Source organism: Physeter macrocephalus, chromosome 16, assembly GCF_002837175.3.
Source record: "Physeter macrocephalus isolate SW-GA chromosome 16, ASM283717v5, whole genome shotgun sequence".
Taxonomy (NCBI): Eukaryota; Metazoa; Chordata; class Mammalia; order Artiodactyla; family Physeteridae; genus Physeter; species Physeter macrocephalus.
This window is the reverse complement of record NC_041229.1, coordinates 18,712,587-18,730,245: the sequence shown is the minus strand read 5'-3', so window position 1 is coordinate 18,730,245 and position 17,659 is coordinate 18,712,587. Positions and strand designations below refer to the sequence as shown.

General features: G+C 46.0%; 1 protein-coding gene across 14 annotated transcripts in view; it reads left to right on the top strand.

Annotated features, from left to right (window-relative positions):
* Positions 1 to 17,659, top strand: part of NCAM1 (neural cell adhesion molecule 1) — a 334,870-nt gene that overhangs the window by 254,286 nt on the left and 62,925 nt on the right. For all 14 annotated transcript variants that reach the window (XM_055091543.1, XM_055091548.1, XM_055091549.1 and 11 more), the window contains exons 2-3: positions 15,532 to 15,606; positions 17,295 to 17,513. In XM_055091543.1, the coding sequence (XP_054947518.1) occupies positions 15,532 to 15,606; positions 17,295 to 17,513 (294 nt within the window). The remainder of the gene's footprint in view (positions 1 to 15,531; positions 15,607 to 17,294; positions 17,514 to 17,659) is intronic.

Here is a 17,659-nt window from a genome sequence, read left to right as displayed (position 1 = left end):
TCACCGTCGTGGCCTCTCCCGTTGCGGAGCACAGGCTCCGGACGCGCAGGCTCAGCGGCCATGGCTCACGGGCCCAGACGCTCCGTGGCACGTGGGATCTTCCCGGACCGGGGCACGAACCCGCGTCCCCTGCATCGGCAGGCGGACTCTCAACCACTGCGCCACCAGGGAAGCCTGGGTATACTTTTTAACTGCCCTTTTGGAGCTATTGTAGAAGTAATTCATGTTGTTTTATGAGTTAGAGCCAATTCAAAATTTCTAAATTTCTGTTTTTGTTTCAGAACCCTGAAGTCTCATTTTAGGAAGATAGTGTCTGATGCTTCATGCCCGCCCCCCGCTCACCTCTCTTTTCTCTTACAGTTAACAAAGATCTGCACTGAGCTTTCAGAATAGATTTCTCACACCACATCTACTTAGTGACCAGCACATTCATCTGCGGGAGCAGAGCTATAGACATGGCTTACACAGGGAACAATTCAGGCTGACCTGCTTAGCAAAGCAAGAGCAAGATTGCTCAACTGATCACTGACACTGACTGAGACCTTCCATTTGTAGCATCAGGTTGTCATCCTGGGCTAGATGAACCACGGATGTCAAACTCTATGTTAAGGACAGTGGTACCCAGTTGTAATTTCCTGTCCTTTATTATTATATCCATTTTGATTGCGAGGCATATGTGCTCTTAGAAAAACGTGGTGTTTACTCGTATATTGGTGTTGAGCATAGGGTTATACTTCCTAAAGTACTAATGTGACAAACTTGAAAAGACATGCATGAAATAGGAGTTTCTGCAGAGCTGTGTCACATTGCTTAATGTGATAAATGGCCAAGTAGCAGGGCAACATAAGAATGGTTATAAAAATCAAAAACTTCAGGCAGGGCCTTGAAGAGTTTAGGTGGGTTCAGTATTGTTTGCAATTCATCAGTTATGCCAGGTAGGTTATTGACTAGGCCAGAGAATCTTCACTTGGCTACATATCAAAATCATCTGAGGAGCATTTTAAAATTAGAATCACAAGGCCCCAGTGCAGGTACGGAATCAGTATCTTTAGGGGTGCAGTAAGGAGATCTATTTTTCACAAGCGTCCAGGTGATTCTTAAGCAGGTAACCTGATCCTATTCCAGGGCCTGAACTCCTGCATCCCATGCATTTCAGAACCATTAGACTCATGTGAACCTCAGAAAAGAATAATCAAAAAGGATCTTCAGTTAATTCAGCACATCACTTAAGGCATACTATGTGCTGAGCACTGTGGATGCAAAGGCTCAGTCCTTACGGAGTTCAGTCATTTAAATAGGTGCTACTACATTATAACACAGTGAGGCTGTGACGGAGGTGCAAGCTAATTGCTATGGAGACAGGGAGGAGGGACTGACCTTCACACCTCTACACCTCTAGATCCCTTCTGTTATGGTTTCCATGGCCTTAGAGGATCCTGGGGCCAGATTTTAACAGTTAAGACCAGGATAGCCCTGGATCAGCCCTCCTGTGGTCCTGGTTGATTTTCCCTGGAAGAAAAGAATCCAGCAGTGTCACTTTTTGCAGAGTGTAAGGGAACATCGTGCAGTCTGGTTTGTGACAGTCCTCTGTGCCCATAGTTGGGGTCTCCCGGAAGGTCCCAGCATGGCCTCCGAGTCCAGAGCACACAGCAGGAGGGAGGGCGGACTGCTCACACAGGGCATGGCTGTGAAGCTTACGTCACAGTTGGTGGTTTCTGGAAGGCTCTGAGAAGCAGAAAATTCAGTATGTAGGGTGGCTGCTTCCTGAGGCTCTTTCAAGGCCTTTGTCACACTGTACTAATGTGTCACCCCGTTAGTTCCATCTCTTTTCTCTCCCCTGAAGGCACTTTGCTTCTCGACTGCAGTTCTCAGCTCTTTTCTTTTTTTTTTTTAAAACATCTTTATTGGAGTATAACTGTTTTACAATGGTGTGTTAGTCTCTGCTTTGCAACAAAGTGAATCAGTTATACATATACATATGTTCCCATATCTCTTCCTTCTTTTCTTTGACCCGTTCTCACCTTTGAGGCTCTGCCTCTGGCACCTGGCCTCTAAGGGAGTTCCCCATCTCTGAGCTGTATAGCAAGGCCTTTCGCTAAGAGGCAGGAATAAGTCAGACTCCAGCAGATTTTTTTTTTAACATCTTTATTGGAGTATAATTGCTTTACAATGGTGTGTGTCTGCTTTATAACAAAGTGAATCAGTTATACATATACACATGTTCCCATATCTCTTCCCTCTTGTGTCTCGCTCCCACCCACCCTATCCCACCCCTCTAGGTGGTCACAAAGCACCTAGCTGATCTCCCTGTGCTATGCGGCTGCTTCATTTCATGTATATGTGTTAGCATACGGTATTTTGCTGTGGGGAAACTGGACCCAGTACCCTTGATTTCAGGTCTTGGTCTCTGGGTCATTCTCTCTTGTGATGTTACAAAAGTCTTGGTCTAAGACAAAGGCCAACCCGAGACTTGAGCCCATTCTGGTCACTTAATAGCCTCGCCCCAAGGGTTCAGTGAAAAAGGATGATATAGAGGTCAAGAAGTCTTTGATGTGGTAGGTTTTGTTTTTGTTTTTGTTGTCAGCTTTAAAAGCTACCTAGAAGTTTGGGGAAAAGCTTAGGTGTTACCATCACCTCGCCTTACATAGGAAGCAGGCATATAACTCACAATTCAGTGGCTTTTGAGCCTGACATTGTGCGGACTGGGCATCTTGGTAATATCTTGTAGACTATTCAAATTGTGTCATCTTGCCGGAACGGACTCAGTGAGAAATGCTTCATGAAATGTAAATCTATGTGTGACCCCATAACAGAAAAGAGGAAGAGGGGGTAATCGTTTACACCTCCAGAGAGCGGGATGAAATTCAGACACGGATTCTTTGCCCCCTAGGGAGTTTAGGGAGTGCTCCTGGGATTGTGAGCTCTTTTTGCTCTAGCCATTTATTCTGGTGATTCTGTCCCTTTAGGGGACTTGGTTGTCAGGTTGTTACTGTTTAATAGCTTTCTTATAAGATACTGGCACCTTTAAAGGCCAAATAGTGAGGCTGACAGCTATGACTTGTTTATAGAAATAAAGGCCTTGTTACAAAATAAGGTATAATGCAAACATGAGGGCTGTATATCCATATGTATCCGTGCTTTTTCTATTTGGCCAAAGTTTGTTGCTGTTGTTGGGTGTGTAGGATTTCTGTCTGCCTTTCTGTTGGAAATAGTCAGAAGGCCAACCCTGAGAGTTGGGGGTGGGATGGGGAGAGAGGTGATAAGAGGGGAATAAAGGCAGGGACTCCATTACACAAAAGATAGGCCTGTTGGGGAGATCCCAGTCCATGTGAAATGAGTGGCCCATTCTGTCACGATCCACGGTGCTAAGAGATCTGCTGAGTTACCCCCAGGACGACATAGTCATCCTGACAGCAGACAGATGCACTGTTGCTTCTAAGGCAGCCACAGTTACAGCCTTGTCTGTCTGCACCATTAAAGCCCTGCAGCATGGAGTTTGGGGAGTTTCTGGTGGGGATGTAAGAAAACTAAAAGTTACGCGCAACACAAAACAGCATCATCATGCGTGAGCTCTGCCAATTTAAATATGTTCAGATCGCCACTAGTGCTACGGCTCCTCGGTATTGTAACTATCAGTCCAGTTTGGAGTAGAAACGAGTGCTTCCACTCCCAGGTTTAGCCACTGATGAGACTGACTGTAAATTCAGTGGTCAGTGACCTGAGTTTAAGGAATCCAGTTTTACCTGGTCTCTGTGACTTGACATCATCTTGAAAGTTCAAAAGTTAGTTCCCAAGGGGAATTATCTGTCCAGGAAGACAATGTGAGGAAGGAGTGTGTGAGTGTGTGTGTGTGTGTGTGTGTGTGTGTGTGTGTGTGTGTGTCTGTGTGTGTGCGCGCGCGCGCACATTTTCTCCCCTGTGCCCTACCCAAGTCCCTTAGTTAGACTTGGTGCTGGAACCAGCAGGCAGGCTCACAGTGGACACGCGCGCGCGCGCACATTTTCTCCCCTGTGCCCTACCCAAGTCCCTTAGTTAGACTTGGTGCTGGAACCAGCAGGCAGGCTCACAGTGGACACTCAATCCCCATTGCCAGGAAAGGGGTTTGGTCTCCCGAAGTTGAGAGGAGGTTTCCCATAAACCTCCCCTAAAGAGAATTTGTCTCTTGGCAGGTTTTTCCTTTTTGTTGAGATACGGATTCAGGAATAATGGTTTAGTTACTTGGTTTTGAAGTTGATCATAGAACTAGAGTTTGTCACCTTGAAGGGGAAGTTAAGAAACATTGCCTGTGTGAAATCCTTCCAAAAAGATTCTGCCACCATCAGATGAGATGGGTTTGTGTTTGTTTCTCATGGGTGAGCATCATATTTGCCTCTGACCTTAGAATTGGCTCCTTGGGATCTCACTCATTTTAGTCCTTGAACATCAAAGCCCATTACGACATGGTGCCATGGGCGGGGGGACTCTCTTTAATCTTTCTGTCTTTGATTTCTTAGACTGGGATTCAAAGGCTCTCCTGCCTATTGGCTAAAGCAAAGTGAGTTTGTCAAGGACAGTTGGGTTTGGATTGGGCGAGGGAAGGAGTCTAAGTGAATAATGAAAGAATTTAGTGATGGTTGCTCAAATAAAAACCCTACTACAAAAACAAAACCCAAACAAAAAAATTGTAAGGGATATATCATAATGATCTCACTCCATATTGAATGTTTATGACTTACTGGCAGTTCTTTAGGGTTGTAACATTATTATGGGCAAGAAAGGAGCATAATTAACACACATGGAAGGTCTCAGCTACCACGATGAGTGGGAATGTTATGTGTTTGGCTGTTTTTTTTCCCAAACTCCCTGTTCCTACACAGCAGACCATTTTTCCAGCCCTCCCAACAAACTCTGTCCACATCATTGATTCATTATAAGTTGGAAAGACTGATAGCAACGTAGGGTTGCTGGCTGTTAGTAGACACACACATCAGAAGGTAGAAGTACCAAGAATGAAAATGTCGTGTCAGTCACCAGCCTGGGGCTGGGAGAATCCTTGGGGGATCTTCTGGGTCCCTGAAATCACACTGTGTGAAGACAGAAGGAGGCCACAAATGTAGCCAAAGGACTTGTAACTGAAAATCAGAAAGTAATGTTCTGTAATTGTACGATGGATGGATCCTAAGGTTGGCAGATGTAGTACCACAGACTCAGAACCAGGATGTACTTCAGATGTGCCAGGACCGCCACACGGCCACCGTCTGCCGCTACCCCTTCTGCTCTACACCACCCCACCTGGGCTGGGGCTGCTCTCACTTCTAAGTTCCCAATAAGCCATAGTGACAGATATGGCATTTCAGCTCTTACCCTAATTAATGGTGCCAGCGACAGCTTTCTTATTTGTTCTCTAATTCAAGAAAGCAATACAATTATTTCCCAGATAGTGGATATACTATTTGTAAAATTATTATTAAGTGGCTGAGTTTTCTTCTGTACTATCTCCTTCAAAATTTTGTGTAATATGGTTCTATGTATTAATCAACAGGTCAGGTTCTGTCTGATGAGGGGTGACAGTGGCCAAGGGAATAGGGAATGGACTCTCTATCCTGCAGAAGAGATTGTGACCTCTAATAAGAATCTCTTTACCATGGCGCTCTCCAGATGGCCTTTTAAGGAGAGTGAGTGCTTTGAGAGAACACTGGCCGAGGAGCTGCATGAATAATCCGGTTCAGGTGCACACCCTGCAGAGGGGCGAAGAGCCAGTCACAACTTGTGTCGGCAAAGAATAATTCTAACACTCACATTTTAATCAGGCATGATACGGCTTATCCAGAATCCAAATTGGGGGATCAGGAGTGACCCATAGATGGGAAAGTCCCACTCACAGCCTCTGCCTGATCCCTGCTGGTGGCCACCACTGATACTGAGCTCTGGTGGCAGCCGGTAGGTATCGAGGCCAGACCCATTGGTGGCAGGCAGAGGGGCTAGAAGGATTCAGTTCAGGGACAAAGGCAGGGCTGCAGCAGGGAGAGGCGTGTGGCGTGGCGGGCTCAGAATTCAAGCAACCTGTTTCCAGCCCCTGTTCAGAATCAGTACATCCATGAGTAGAGAGTGTTTTTCTCTACTTATGTACTTGTCTCCCAGTTCATCCAGCACAAGAGCAACCCCTTTTTCACGAAAGTTGACTTTTATTGAAACCAACTTTAAGTAATACATACTTAAGATCAAGCAAGGGCCATGGAGCTGGATCTGCCTGGGGTTCAAATCTCGGCTCTACCTCTTACTAGCTTTGTGACCTTGGGCCATTGGTTAACCTTTCAGTTCTTAAGTTTCTTCATCTGTCAAATAGGATAATAACAGTACCTATCTCATAGGGTTGTTATGAGGATTACATGAACTCAATGAAGTGCTTAGGACAGGGACTGGCACAAGATAATCACTCTCTATATAAACAATATATCTTGGTTTGAGAGTGTGATTTTTTCACTTGACAGAAACCAAATTTAGCAATTCTTTGCACTGGTTGTTTAAGAGATTATAAGCCTTTGTATCTTCAATAGCCCAGATGTGCTTAAAGCTATGATCACATAAGACATTTTTCAAAGACACAGGCAGGATTTGAAATTCTCTGGATGAAGTTGCATGCCAGCATTCTCTAAATTTCTATTTTCTGGGTGTAAAGAATACAACATCTGCAAACAACAGCTGGACAAATATTGGAAGATATAATTCCAACTTCTTGCCATGTTGGCAAAAGCTGTTGGGAGGGAGAGAAACGATCCGCCTTGTATCAGTACCTTTTTGTAGCCGGAAGAAGAGAAGTTGGATGAGTCATTTTGTCAAGGCAAGGTTTCAGAAGAGCAGACCTAAGGAAACATTGTCAGGGGCATCCTGGCAGCTATCAAAGTGCACACAGCCGTTTACTAAGAAGGCCTGGGTTATCGGGGCAGGTTGATAGATTTTATGTTGTTTATCTAGAGAAGCTTAGCTGAGTTCCAAACATCTATTTGCATCCTTGCCCTATGTTTCAATAATTCAACTTCAGGCAAAGTGCTGGCCGGCAGTCAGTCTGCCAGGAAAAGGGAAACAGAAGGAAGGACAGTCTGAAAAGGAAGCAGGGGGGACTTGCCTGGTGGCGCAGTGGTTAAGAATCCGCCTGCCAATGCAGCGGACACGGGTTCAAGCCCTGGTCCGGGAAGATCCCACATGCCGCGGAGCAACTAAGCCCGTGCGCCACAGCTACTGAAGCCCACGCAGAAGCCCACGCACCTAGAGCCCGTGCTCTGCAACAAGAGAAGCCACCGCAATGAGAAGCCCACGCACCGCAACGAAGAGTAACCCCCGCTCGCCACAACTAGAGAAAGCCTGCACACAGCAACGAAGACCCAACACAGACAAGAATAAATACATTTATTTACAGAAAAATTATGAAAAGGAAGCAGGGAACCAGAGCTTCTGTTAAAAAGTGGGCTGGTGTTGGCAGCGCCAGATATTTTAATGGGCTTTGGACAGAAAGGTAGACCACCAGCTGTTTGTCCAGCTTTCCTACCTGCACGTAATAGAGCCAGTCTCTCCAAGTGATGACTCTTGCTCTTTGGGGACAGAAGTGAGACCAGGGCAAACCAGGCAAGAGGAAACAGTTGGCAAAATAGCTACTGGGAATACACAAAGCAAATGAGACACAGAAGCAACAAGAGGCCTCAAGTCAGCAGTCAGCACCTGGGCCCAACCTCGTGGCTCCTGAAATTTGCTGCAGGGACCCTAGACTTCTGCTCCTGTGTTTCCCATCTGTGAAATGAAGGGGTTGGAGATTATATGTCAGGTCCCCCCAGCTCTAACCTTCTCTGTTACTAAATGTTAGCTCTAAAACCCTGGCTATGAATCAGTCCAACAGAGTAGAAGACAGAAGTCAGGGTATAACTAGTCCACATTTGCCGCCTCTTGGTACACATTCATGCCCTCAGCTGGGTGCTCCCCAGGGTGGAGGCTGTGGAACATTCCTGCCTTCACCCCTTGTGGACTATAGGAGACAGTACGAATGCCCACTCAGAAAGGATTTCACTCCTGGCCTGGAATCTGGCCCTTTTGAGGCTCTATGGGACTCCCTCTGACCTTATTGCTGCTTTGGGGAAAAAAATTAAGTTAATTCTTCAATGCGTCTCCTTCCTTTATGATCCTCTGTAAAAACAAGCAAACCAACCAGCTCCTTTCATCAGAGTTCGGCGGGCTTCTCTCCTGTGTCTGATCTGGGGGTGTGGTGTAGAATTTGTTTGGGTCGTGCTCCTGATTAATATCCCTTTGAGGCATTTCTTCTGACTCCCTGTTAAAGATGCTCTAGAATGCTCCTAGCAGGAACTGTGTACTTTCTTGGGGGTGGGGGTTAGCTGTGGGAGTGACAGCCTGGGGGATAGCGTGAATCTATCACATCTGAGCAGATTAAACCACTGCGTAGATCTTCTTGCCCTGTAACGAGAAGCACGTGGGCACTGTGTGACATTAGTCAAGTTTTCTAGCTTCTAAGTAGTTCGTGGGGACGACAACCACGGTTTGAAACCACTGATTTAGTTCTATAAAACTAAACCATCCGATCAGAACTAATGAAATGTTAATTTGACCCAGGGAACTCAGGAGGCCAAGAGAGCTGAAGCCGTTATCTGCCTTGGCTCTGTGTTCTGATATGAAGCCAGCCCTATGGAACAGGGCCAGAACCCAGTTATTCCTGATTCCCAGCAGCTCATAGAATTTATTATGCTAAGAAATAGAGCCTCCTGATTCTAGCAAGTTGGTTTCTGTTGTTTGGCTACCAGAATTTCATAGGATAGTTTATTTGGGGTAACAGGATATCAGATTAACCATCTAGGCCTCAGTTGTGTAGTGACGCTCAATACTTTTTCTTCCTTAGTATAATATTATAATATCAACTATATTATCATATTGCATAGAAAGGTGAAGAATTCTGAAGCCATATTCACCTTCTGCCTACCTCCCCCCATCACTCTGGAAGAGTCCTGAGATTTGAGGAGGTTAAAGAGAATTTTCACCAGGAATTGTCATTGCATCAGTTTTGTAATGAAACATTGTCCAGTTTTGATGGCTTTATTAAAATGGTAGGCTTTGGAAACCTGCTTGGTATATGAGCTAAGTGAGTTTGGTTTAGAAAAGTCTGTATCTTATCTACAGCTTCTCTGTATGGTTTGTCTTCATACAGAAGCTCTGGTTTCTCCATTCAAAAGGCATAAACTATGGACCCACCACCACCACCAAGAGCCAGCTTCCCTTCCTTCTCCAGTCTTGAGTTCTGCTCTTGCAAGTCTGCTGGTGCTGGTGTTGTCATCCAGGGAAGACCACAGCTTTCTTGAGGGCTTCCTTCACTCTCTAGGCTGGCTGATATACTGGGAGAAGCCAGGGGCCCAGGGTCCTGTGAGGACTATACACAGAGGGTTTCCCAAGGGTTTGGTCATAACTTATCTCAGTTGGCTTAGAAACCCTAGCTAGATTATTTCTGGGTGTTTAGGTTTAAATGGGAATTACATAGGATTCCCAGCATTTACATAGATGGGGCCCTAACTAGGCTGACCAAGAGACTGGCAGCCCTGAGTATGACACTTAGATGATTTTGGTTGCTGCTATGAACCAGCTTTAGACAAGGAGGATGCTTCCAGTGGCAATCAGAGTATGGTCTGCCATTATGATGCCATTATACAGAACCAGAAGCCAAAATCTCTAAGCATATATGTTATAGTTCCTTTAAACTGACATATAACTTTTGGGTTAATGTTTGAAAGTAAAACAGTCCACCTCGTTTTGTCCTACCCAGCTGCTGTCAACAGTAGCTCAAGCCAGAATGTGAGACTCACATGTCAAGAATGGGTGAGACTCCTTTGTCATCCTTAATTGTTTATTCATTTTTCTCTCCCCAAATGAGAACAGTTACCTATGTCCAGCTGCTTCTTGCAGCAGTAACAATCTGACAAGTTGAATTATTCTATTCATACACACACACACACACACACACACACACACACACACTTTTATCTATGCTTTCATTGGATGTTCCCATACATACACATAGATAAACACACACACACACCCCTTAATAGATTTTGGACAGTTGAATGCAGTAGTCTACAAGAGGTTCTTGCTATCTCATTCTCATTACAAGCATTATTGGGGATTTTGTTTGTTTAGGGAGTGTGTGTGTATGTGTGTGTGTGTGAGTTCAAAGTACTATCATGTATGTGCTATCATTTAAAAGATAACCAGCACAGCCTGACCTTGTGTTTGGAACTTTACATACATTACTTGTCTATATCATCTCAGCATCCCTGCGAGATCGATTGAGTTGTTAAGTCCATTTACAAATGTGGAATCACAGGTCTGAAACTCTCCTGAGAACTCAGTTACTACATATCTGAGCTGGAATTTGGACCCAGGCCTCTCTGACTCTAGATCCTGACTTCTTAACCGTGAGACAGTCCAACCACAAGACCTCAGTTTTATTATCATCCCCATTTTACAGATGAGAAAATTGAGGTGAAGTGACTTGGCTAGAGTGCCTACATTATTGTTTTCTTTGGCTTTGAATTCAGTCATCTTTTATACCAATAAAGTTCTGACAGGCAAGTTAAATATCTTCAAGTAATGTAGAGAGTGGAATTGGTCCACCTGACCAACACATGGATCATTCAGGAAGTTTACTTTATTTAAAACCATAAAGGGAAACATAGCTTCTCTCAAAAATAGTAACCAAAATAATTTCCTTGGGAAGGGTTGTTGATAGAGGCTTAATAATAATAATAATAATACACAACAAGTATAAAATGTGTATTATGTGCCAGAGACTATTCTACATATATTAATTCATTTAATCTTTCCAATAGCCCTATGATAAGGGTTCTGTTTTTCCCCATTTTACAGATTAGGAAAAAGGCACCAAGAGGTTATTAAATAACTTGGCCAAGATTACACTTGGCTAGTAAGTGGTAGAGCTGAGGGTTGGCCCAGAGTCCGTGGCCTTCCCCACTATACAAGACTGCCATTTGAGTCTCAGTTTTATATTCATTGCGTTTCTTTGGTTTATCAGTGAAATTGCCCTTTATCTTCTCTCGAGTACTTTGCTAACAACGAGAGCAGACTGTCTAGGCAAGCGGTGGTGCCTCGGTTATCACACTTCTGGTTCCAACATCTGGATTTCCCACAGAACCGTCAAATGAAAGACACTTTAGTATACTTTGAAAAATAAAAAATAAGTCTCCATTAAAGTGGTTAAGTATAGTGATATTTAAGGCTCATTTCTAGAACAATAGCTGAGAAAATAAATGTAGAACTAGATTTTGCTGCCTTTTTCAAAAATCAAAAATTCTTAGCCATTATTAAATAGGTTTTGGAAAAATCTCTTTATCTGATGCATAGTCATTGATCCGATTAATCCTCTGTCGTTCACCCATCTCTTAAATTGGTGACCAGAACATGGTCCTCAGGTGCACCTACCTTGGCCCTGGGCCTGCTGCATCTCTGCAGTCTGTCTTCCTCAGGAACCAGTGTCTTTATAACCATTTAACAAGAAAGTACTATCACCTAGCCATGGGAGAGACCTGGGCTCACTTTCTGCTTTCAGCTCCTACTTCCTCAAGCACATAAGAATCTGAAAAGAACAGCAAAATTAAACTGCTGCAAGAAGTTCCTGACTCAGATGAAATCTATGAGTTCCTTTTTGAAATCAGAATAATTTTTTTCTGTTGCTTTGCTTTGGTAAGATCTCACCTCTTCTGATAAGTGCCTTAGCACCTTTAGAACTGAAATTTTAATTCCTTTTTCTCAGCAACTAAGACTTCATAGCTTGCTTCTGCTAGGGAGTTGGGAATCACAAAATTTCTACCTCAACCTGAAGCTGTTTGCTAAACAAGTTGGCATATCTTTCAGAACAAGTCATTACTTCTTAAAAAATACATTTAAGTAGAAAACACATTTTGAAACATATACATCTCTCACGGGGTTATTTTACTTTTTAAATGAGACGTGGAGAAGGGACTCATTGCATTCTCAAGAGAAGCTTTCTGTCTGTTCACAAGGGATAGAACCAGTGTGGGAGAAATGGCTGGGGCTTTGGATGCATTTGACCTGGCTTTGAATCTTGACCCCACTGTTACCATTACTTAGGGCTCTGAGCCTCCACTTCCCCATCTGTAAAATGGGAATTATAATGCTATGGTTATCTGTGAACAGAGAGGCCAGTTATAATCAACCAGAGTAGAAATGATGGCAGCAACTTGATAATAAGATGTTTGTACACTCTGCTCTTTCTAGCCCATAATTTAGAAAGAGAGCAAATGATAACTAATAGGTAATAACAATAATGAGCCCATTAGGAGGCCAAGAAAAGATTAGTGGTAGTTATGGAGTGTAGGGGGAAGAGCTGGAGCCTTAAAATTAGATGACTTTTAATCTTGACTTTACTACTTATTAGCTGAGTTGCCCTGGGCAAGTTATTTCATTTCCCTGAGCTTTGATTCCCTCTTTTGTAGAATGGGGACTATAGTATCATCCTGTTTATACCCCAGAATTGTCGTGAGCCTCAGGTGAAGTAACAAAGTGTGCTTTGTAAACCAGAAAGTGTGAACTGGCTGCCAGAGGCCTTGGAGATGAGTCCTTAAGGGAGGACCCTGAAAGCCTGCCCTTGGGTCCCAGCCAGGTCCAACTACCTGTGTTTATAAGCGTGTGTCTTTGGATGCATCTAAGATGACACACCGTGTTTCTGCAGAGAATGTTTCTGCAAAGCAAGAAATGAGATGCTTTTTCTGGGAGAAGTGTTTTCATAGTTGCTCTAAAGGGTCCAAGGTAGGCCTGGTGAGGAAATTTCAGTTATATTTGCAACTGGAGAATGGTGAAAGTCGAGGCAGGAATTTTTATTGGGAGCAGTGAGAGGGCTAATACAGTAAGAAAGGAAAAGGCCACGAGAAGTGAAGGGAAAGCGTCTGGGGTTTAGAGCGGGATTTCCACTTACCGTTATTAAACCTAATAATTCAAGGTTTTGCATTTGGGGAAGAATAATCAGCCATTGTGCTTCGGTGGAAAACATCCAAGCGTTGACTTTTCAGAGAGTCTGGGGTTCCTCTGACCTGGCTTTGACTGGCGTCTAGAAGGAGAAATCACTGTCTTTTCCATGTGTGCAAAAGGTCAGACGTCTAAATGGATATCTCTTCTTTAAAAAATCTCTGTGATGATAAATGTGTCCATGGGGTCTGGCGAAGCCAGGAGTTCCTTTGTAATTCTCATTTCTCACTTCTCTCCTTGGCCCAAAGGTAGACACTGGCCACATTTGAGTATGGAAACTTTTCAGCCTTGCCGTGTTCTCCTCCCTCTTGAGAGTCATGTTCTGTTTGAAAAGAGCTGAAAAAAATGAAGGCTGTTTTTTTTCACTTGGGATAAGAAAATCCTTCTCAAAGCAGTAAGGGCTCTGTGAGAGTAACAGGATCCATATGTTGAAGCTGGCTGCTAATACACAGCATATGGGCCAATGAACTTTCCAGGCAGAAATATGCCTCTAATTCTCTAAAGAATGCCCCAGTAAACTCCAGAAAGGACCATTACTTAGGTGACAGATGGCATTGGTGCAGCTTCTGGGCTTCACAGGCCTGTTGTTTCATGGAATGTGAGCCACAGACAGGGATCGCAAAGGTCCTGGTTGGCCTTAAGATGGATGACACTGGCCTGTAGCCCTCTCTATAGGGCCCCGCGCTCCCCTAAATATTGCGGGCTTGCTCTGTTCTCTTAGGGAATGTGCATCTGAAGGTAGTTCCTCAGGTTGGCAGGATTATTTGTTAAACTGAGTGGAAACATTGTATCCCCTGCTCATAGAGACAGCCTTACGTAACGGAAAGAACACTTACCTGGGAACCAGGTGGCCTGGGCTCTGGGGCCACCCTGGTCCTCACTAGATGTGACCTTAGGGAAGTCACTTTACCTCTCTTTTCTGATCTGGAAAATCAGGAGGCGGGACATGGTGATGGTTGGGACCCCTTCCGCTCCCTCAGGTTAGAACTCAGTGGCCCTGACTCCATCCAGAAGAGAGTGATGGGAGAGACCTGCCACCGCCGGGCACTCCTGCCCCCCGGGTACCGTGGCCCCGGCATTATATTCCACTGCAGCTCTGTGCATTACGGGTGAAATTCAGGAAAGGTAGGGGAAGATGTTTCACTGCTCTCGGGAAGAATTCCATCCTCGGCCCCCAAGGAGTCATCACTCCTCCCCTGTTCCGTTCCTGTCCCACCGAAACACCCCTTTCTCTGCAGCCTCTGCTGGGTTTTTCCAGGGGCTGCTTTGTCTGTAGGACAGTTAGGAAGGCTGCGCCCCTGATAGCTGAGTTGCCCCCATGCTCCGCCTTCCCCGCCCAGGCAGACCCTTTGATCCCTCTCTTCCACTGAGCACAACCATGGTTGCTTCTTCATCAAATGAGCGCAGACTGAGACCCACAGCAGCTCTGCCAGGCTATCACCATGGCAACGAGCATTCCCTCCGTTCTACCGTGAAGAGAAAATGGCTGTTAGAAGGAATGGCTAGCTGAGTCTCTATTACTCGGTCTATTTTGTCCAGGCCCCTCCTTCGTACCGGCTCTGAGAAGCTACACGCCTTGAACCAAACGCCCCTTAGCCTTTAGCTTGCAGATTTCCTTCACCCAAGAGGAGGAAAGGCAGAAGGAAGTTGAATCCCAATGAATAACAGCCTTTTCCCTACCCTAAAAGTATATTTTCATGAGGAACAGTTATCTGCTCTAAGCGGATCAACGAGGAACTCCACGAATACGGGAATCTGTGAGATCCGGTGCAATGTATTTTGTCTTACGGGTGGAGTGGAGCGTATAGATATGCCGATATTGCAGTGCAGTAGCCAAGAGATTCAGGGGACCGCAGGGCACGGACTCCAGCATTTCCGAAGAGTTGACTGACTACTTGGGGTGGCGATGTTTGATTGCTCTCTCCGCTTATGCAAAGAGGTGTATTGGTCCTGTAGTCGTGAGGTGAGGTGAGCGTTTGTTCGGCATATACCCCGCTTCAAAATCGGTTTGGATCTTCACGTTGAACCCTTCCCGGTAGCGGTTGAGCTCCGTGGTGTGGGGAAGTGGCAGGAAGCCCTGTGCAGGGTTGTGGGGCGGCAGGCTTCCCTCTTACACAGCTGTGGGGATGCTGCAGGTTGACGATCCATATGGAACTGGCTGGGCTGCTGTTTCCGTGAATCCCAGACGTGCTGCTGTTTGGAGCAGGACTCTAGGCCTTCTCAAGGGGTCGGAAACCTTTAGCGCAGAGGTCACCCCCAGATCGTCCAGGGGACCCTGCACTGTCTGATGGAGGATATTCCCACTCCACAGGGAATGGCCTGGACCCTGTCCACTCCTGGCCTCAGCATGAGGAACTCTGGTGACAAGTTCTCAAAACCCAAACAACCTCCTCTCTTCACTCTTTCTTGATGTGAGCGGGGAGACTCTGCTTTTGAATCAAAGCTCTGGTTTCTGTCTCAGAAATCCAAACGTGTGTTTAAAGTGGACGTTGTCTTTTTCAGTGTCTCTGCAGGTGGATATTGTTCCCAGCCAAGGGGAAATCAGCGTCGGAGAGTCCAAATTCTTCCTATGCCAAGGCAAGTGCCCGTGTCACACCGCATTTCAGGAAACCCACCCCTCAGAGCAGAGCCAGCGGCTGTGTCTGCCCGGCTGATCGCAGTGCGCCTGGAATCTCGGGTCACCCTGTGGCAGGCTCTCAGGGTGACCAGAGAGCCAGGAGAGTGCTCAGACCCCCTTCCTTCCCTTACCAAGGCTGCCCCAGGACAGTGAAATGTGCTGTGTGGACTTCTGCTTCGTGTGGAGGAGGTCTAGGGATTTTCTTAGGAAAGTCAGCACAGCCCTCAGACCCCCGCCGCCCGCCCACTGCACTGTGTACATCCAGAGTCCCATGAATGACACTGGAGAGCCGGGCTGGTGCAGAAAGAATGCTTTCAGTGGGTCAGTGTACGGATTATTAGAATCCCCCAGAGCAGGAAAATCCAAGAAGGCCTAAAAAGTGCCTGAAAGAAAACTAAGTTACCAGTACCTCTTTTTGCTGTGAGGGCAGGTGCCCTGGGTTTCCCAGCTCTCTAGTGAATTCCAACATTCTGTCCCATTGCCAACCAGAGCTTAGAATTTGTTGGACCTGGTGTCCTTGTCTTTGGTTTAGAAAATACGCCCCCGTTTCCACAGCTCAGCTAATTATCAGTAAATGTCCTGCAGAGGAAAGGCTTCATATGAGGCTTTGGAGTCTCTGTATGTGACATGCCTGGGATTTGGAACATGAAAGGACCAGGAAAGAGCTGAGGTAGGTGTAAACTGACATTGAGCAAGCCGCTTTCGGCAGGGAGGGGCCTTGAAATGCTGTCATGATTTGCGCCAGATGAGGCGGCTGTTGGCCGCTGGATGTGTTCCTTCCAGCTTTGCCTTCACTACAGCAATTGAAATGATCTGGACATGCAGCCGTGGAGCCCGTAGCACATCTTGCAAATAGCGATATTTATTGAAAACGTGATGGGCCCTGAAAGGAAGGCTGCTTCATTTCCATACTAAGCATCTTTGCAGGGCGGGGGGGTGTGGGCTGGGGAAGGGTGCTGTGCAGAGAGGCAGGGCAAAGCCATGTCTGGGGATCCCAGCGCCCTTGTTCCAGCTCAGTGTCTGGACAGCTCAGCAGCTGTATCCCAAGGTGCCTGGGGAAAGGACGCAGAGGCGATGCTGGCTACCTTCTTTGCAGCATTTAGGCAGATGCATTTGCCTCTCTGAGGCGGGAGTGCTGAAATGACAGTCATGCCAGTTTGTGAAGGCGGATGCTGGGATGAAAGCGGTTGGAGTCTACACTCCAAAACTAGCCAGCGTCTCATCTTCCACTTAAGAGACCGTAAGCTAAGCCCTGGAAAATAAGCTGATGAGTTGGCTCAGACCAGCTAGCCTTGAGCTCAGATCCCAGCTATACTAACTCCCTTTGCCCCCCGCATCTGCGAGGTTGTAAGCTCCGAGCTTAGTGCCTGGCACACAGTGGGTCCCCCCAAAATATCTCTTCTCTTCCCTCACTAGGGATGGGACCACTGTGAGAAATACCAGCACCAGTGTTTGTTGAGTTCTTTCCAAATACTGTTATGGACCTAACAATTAAACACAGAAACCACCAACATGAATGGTCATTCCCCCTTGTCATCAAGCCTGATAAGCTCTTGCTCAGTAGCTCTTACTGAGTACCCACTGTCACCCTGGAGGGGTCGTTGTCTTTTCAGCGTCAGTGGTTTGAAAATAATCTCTTCCTCTTTAGTGGCAGGAGATGCCAAAGATAAAGACATCTCCTGGTTCTCCCCCAATGGAGAAAAGCTCACCCCGAACCAGCAGCGGATCTCGGTGGTGTGGAACGATGACTCTTCTTCCACCCTCACCATCTACAACGCCAACATCGATGATGCCGGCATTTACAAGTGCGTGGTCACTGCAGAGGATGGCACCGAGTCAGAGGCCACGGTCAACGTGAAGATCTTCCGTAAGATCCTCCTCCTCCTCCTCCTTCTTCTGTGTTCCCCGTCCACTCCTTCGTCTAGGAAGGCACATGGGTAGCAAAGAGAATGGGATGGAGTAGAGGACCCACTGAGGGCTTGACGGGGCCCCTTTCCTCCTTTTCCCTAAGTC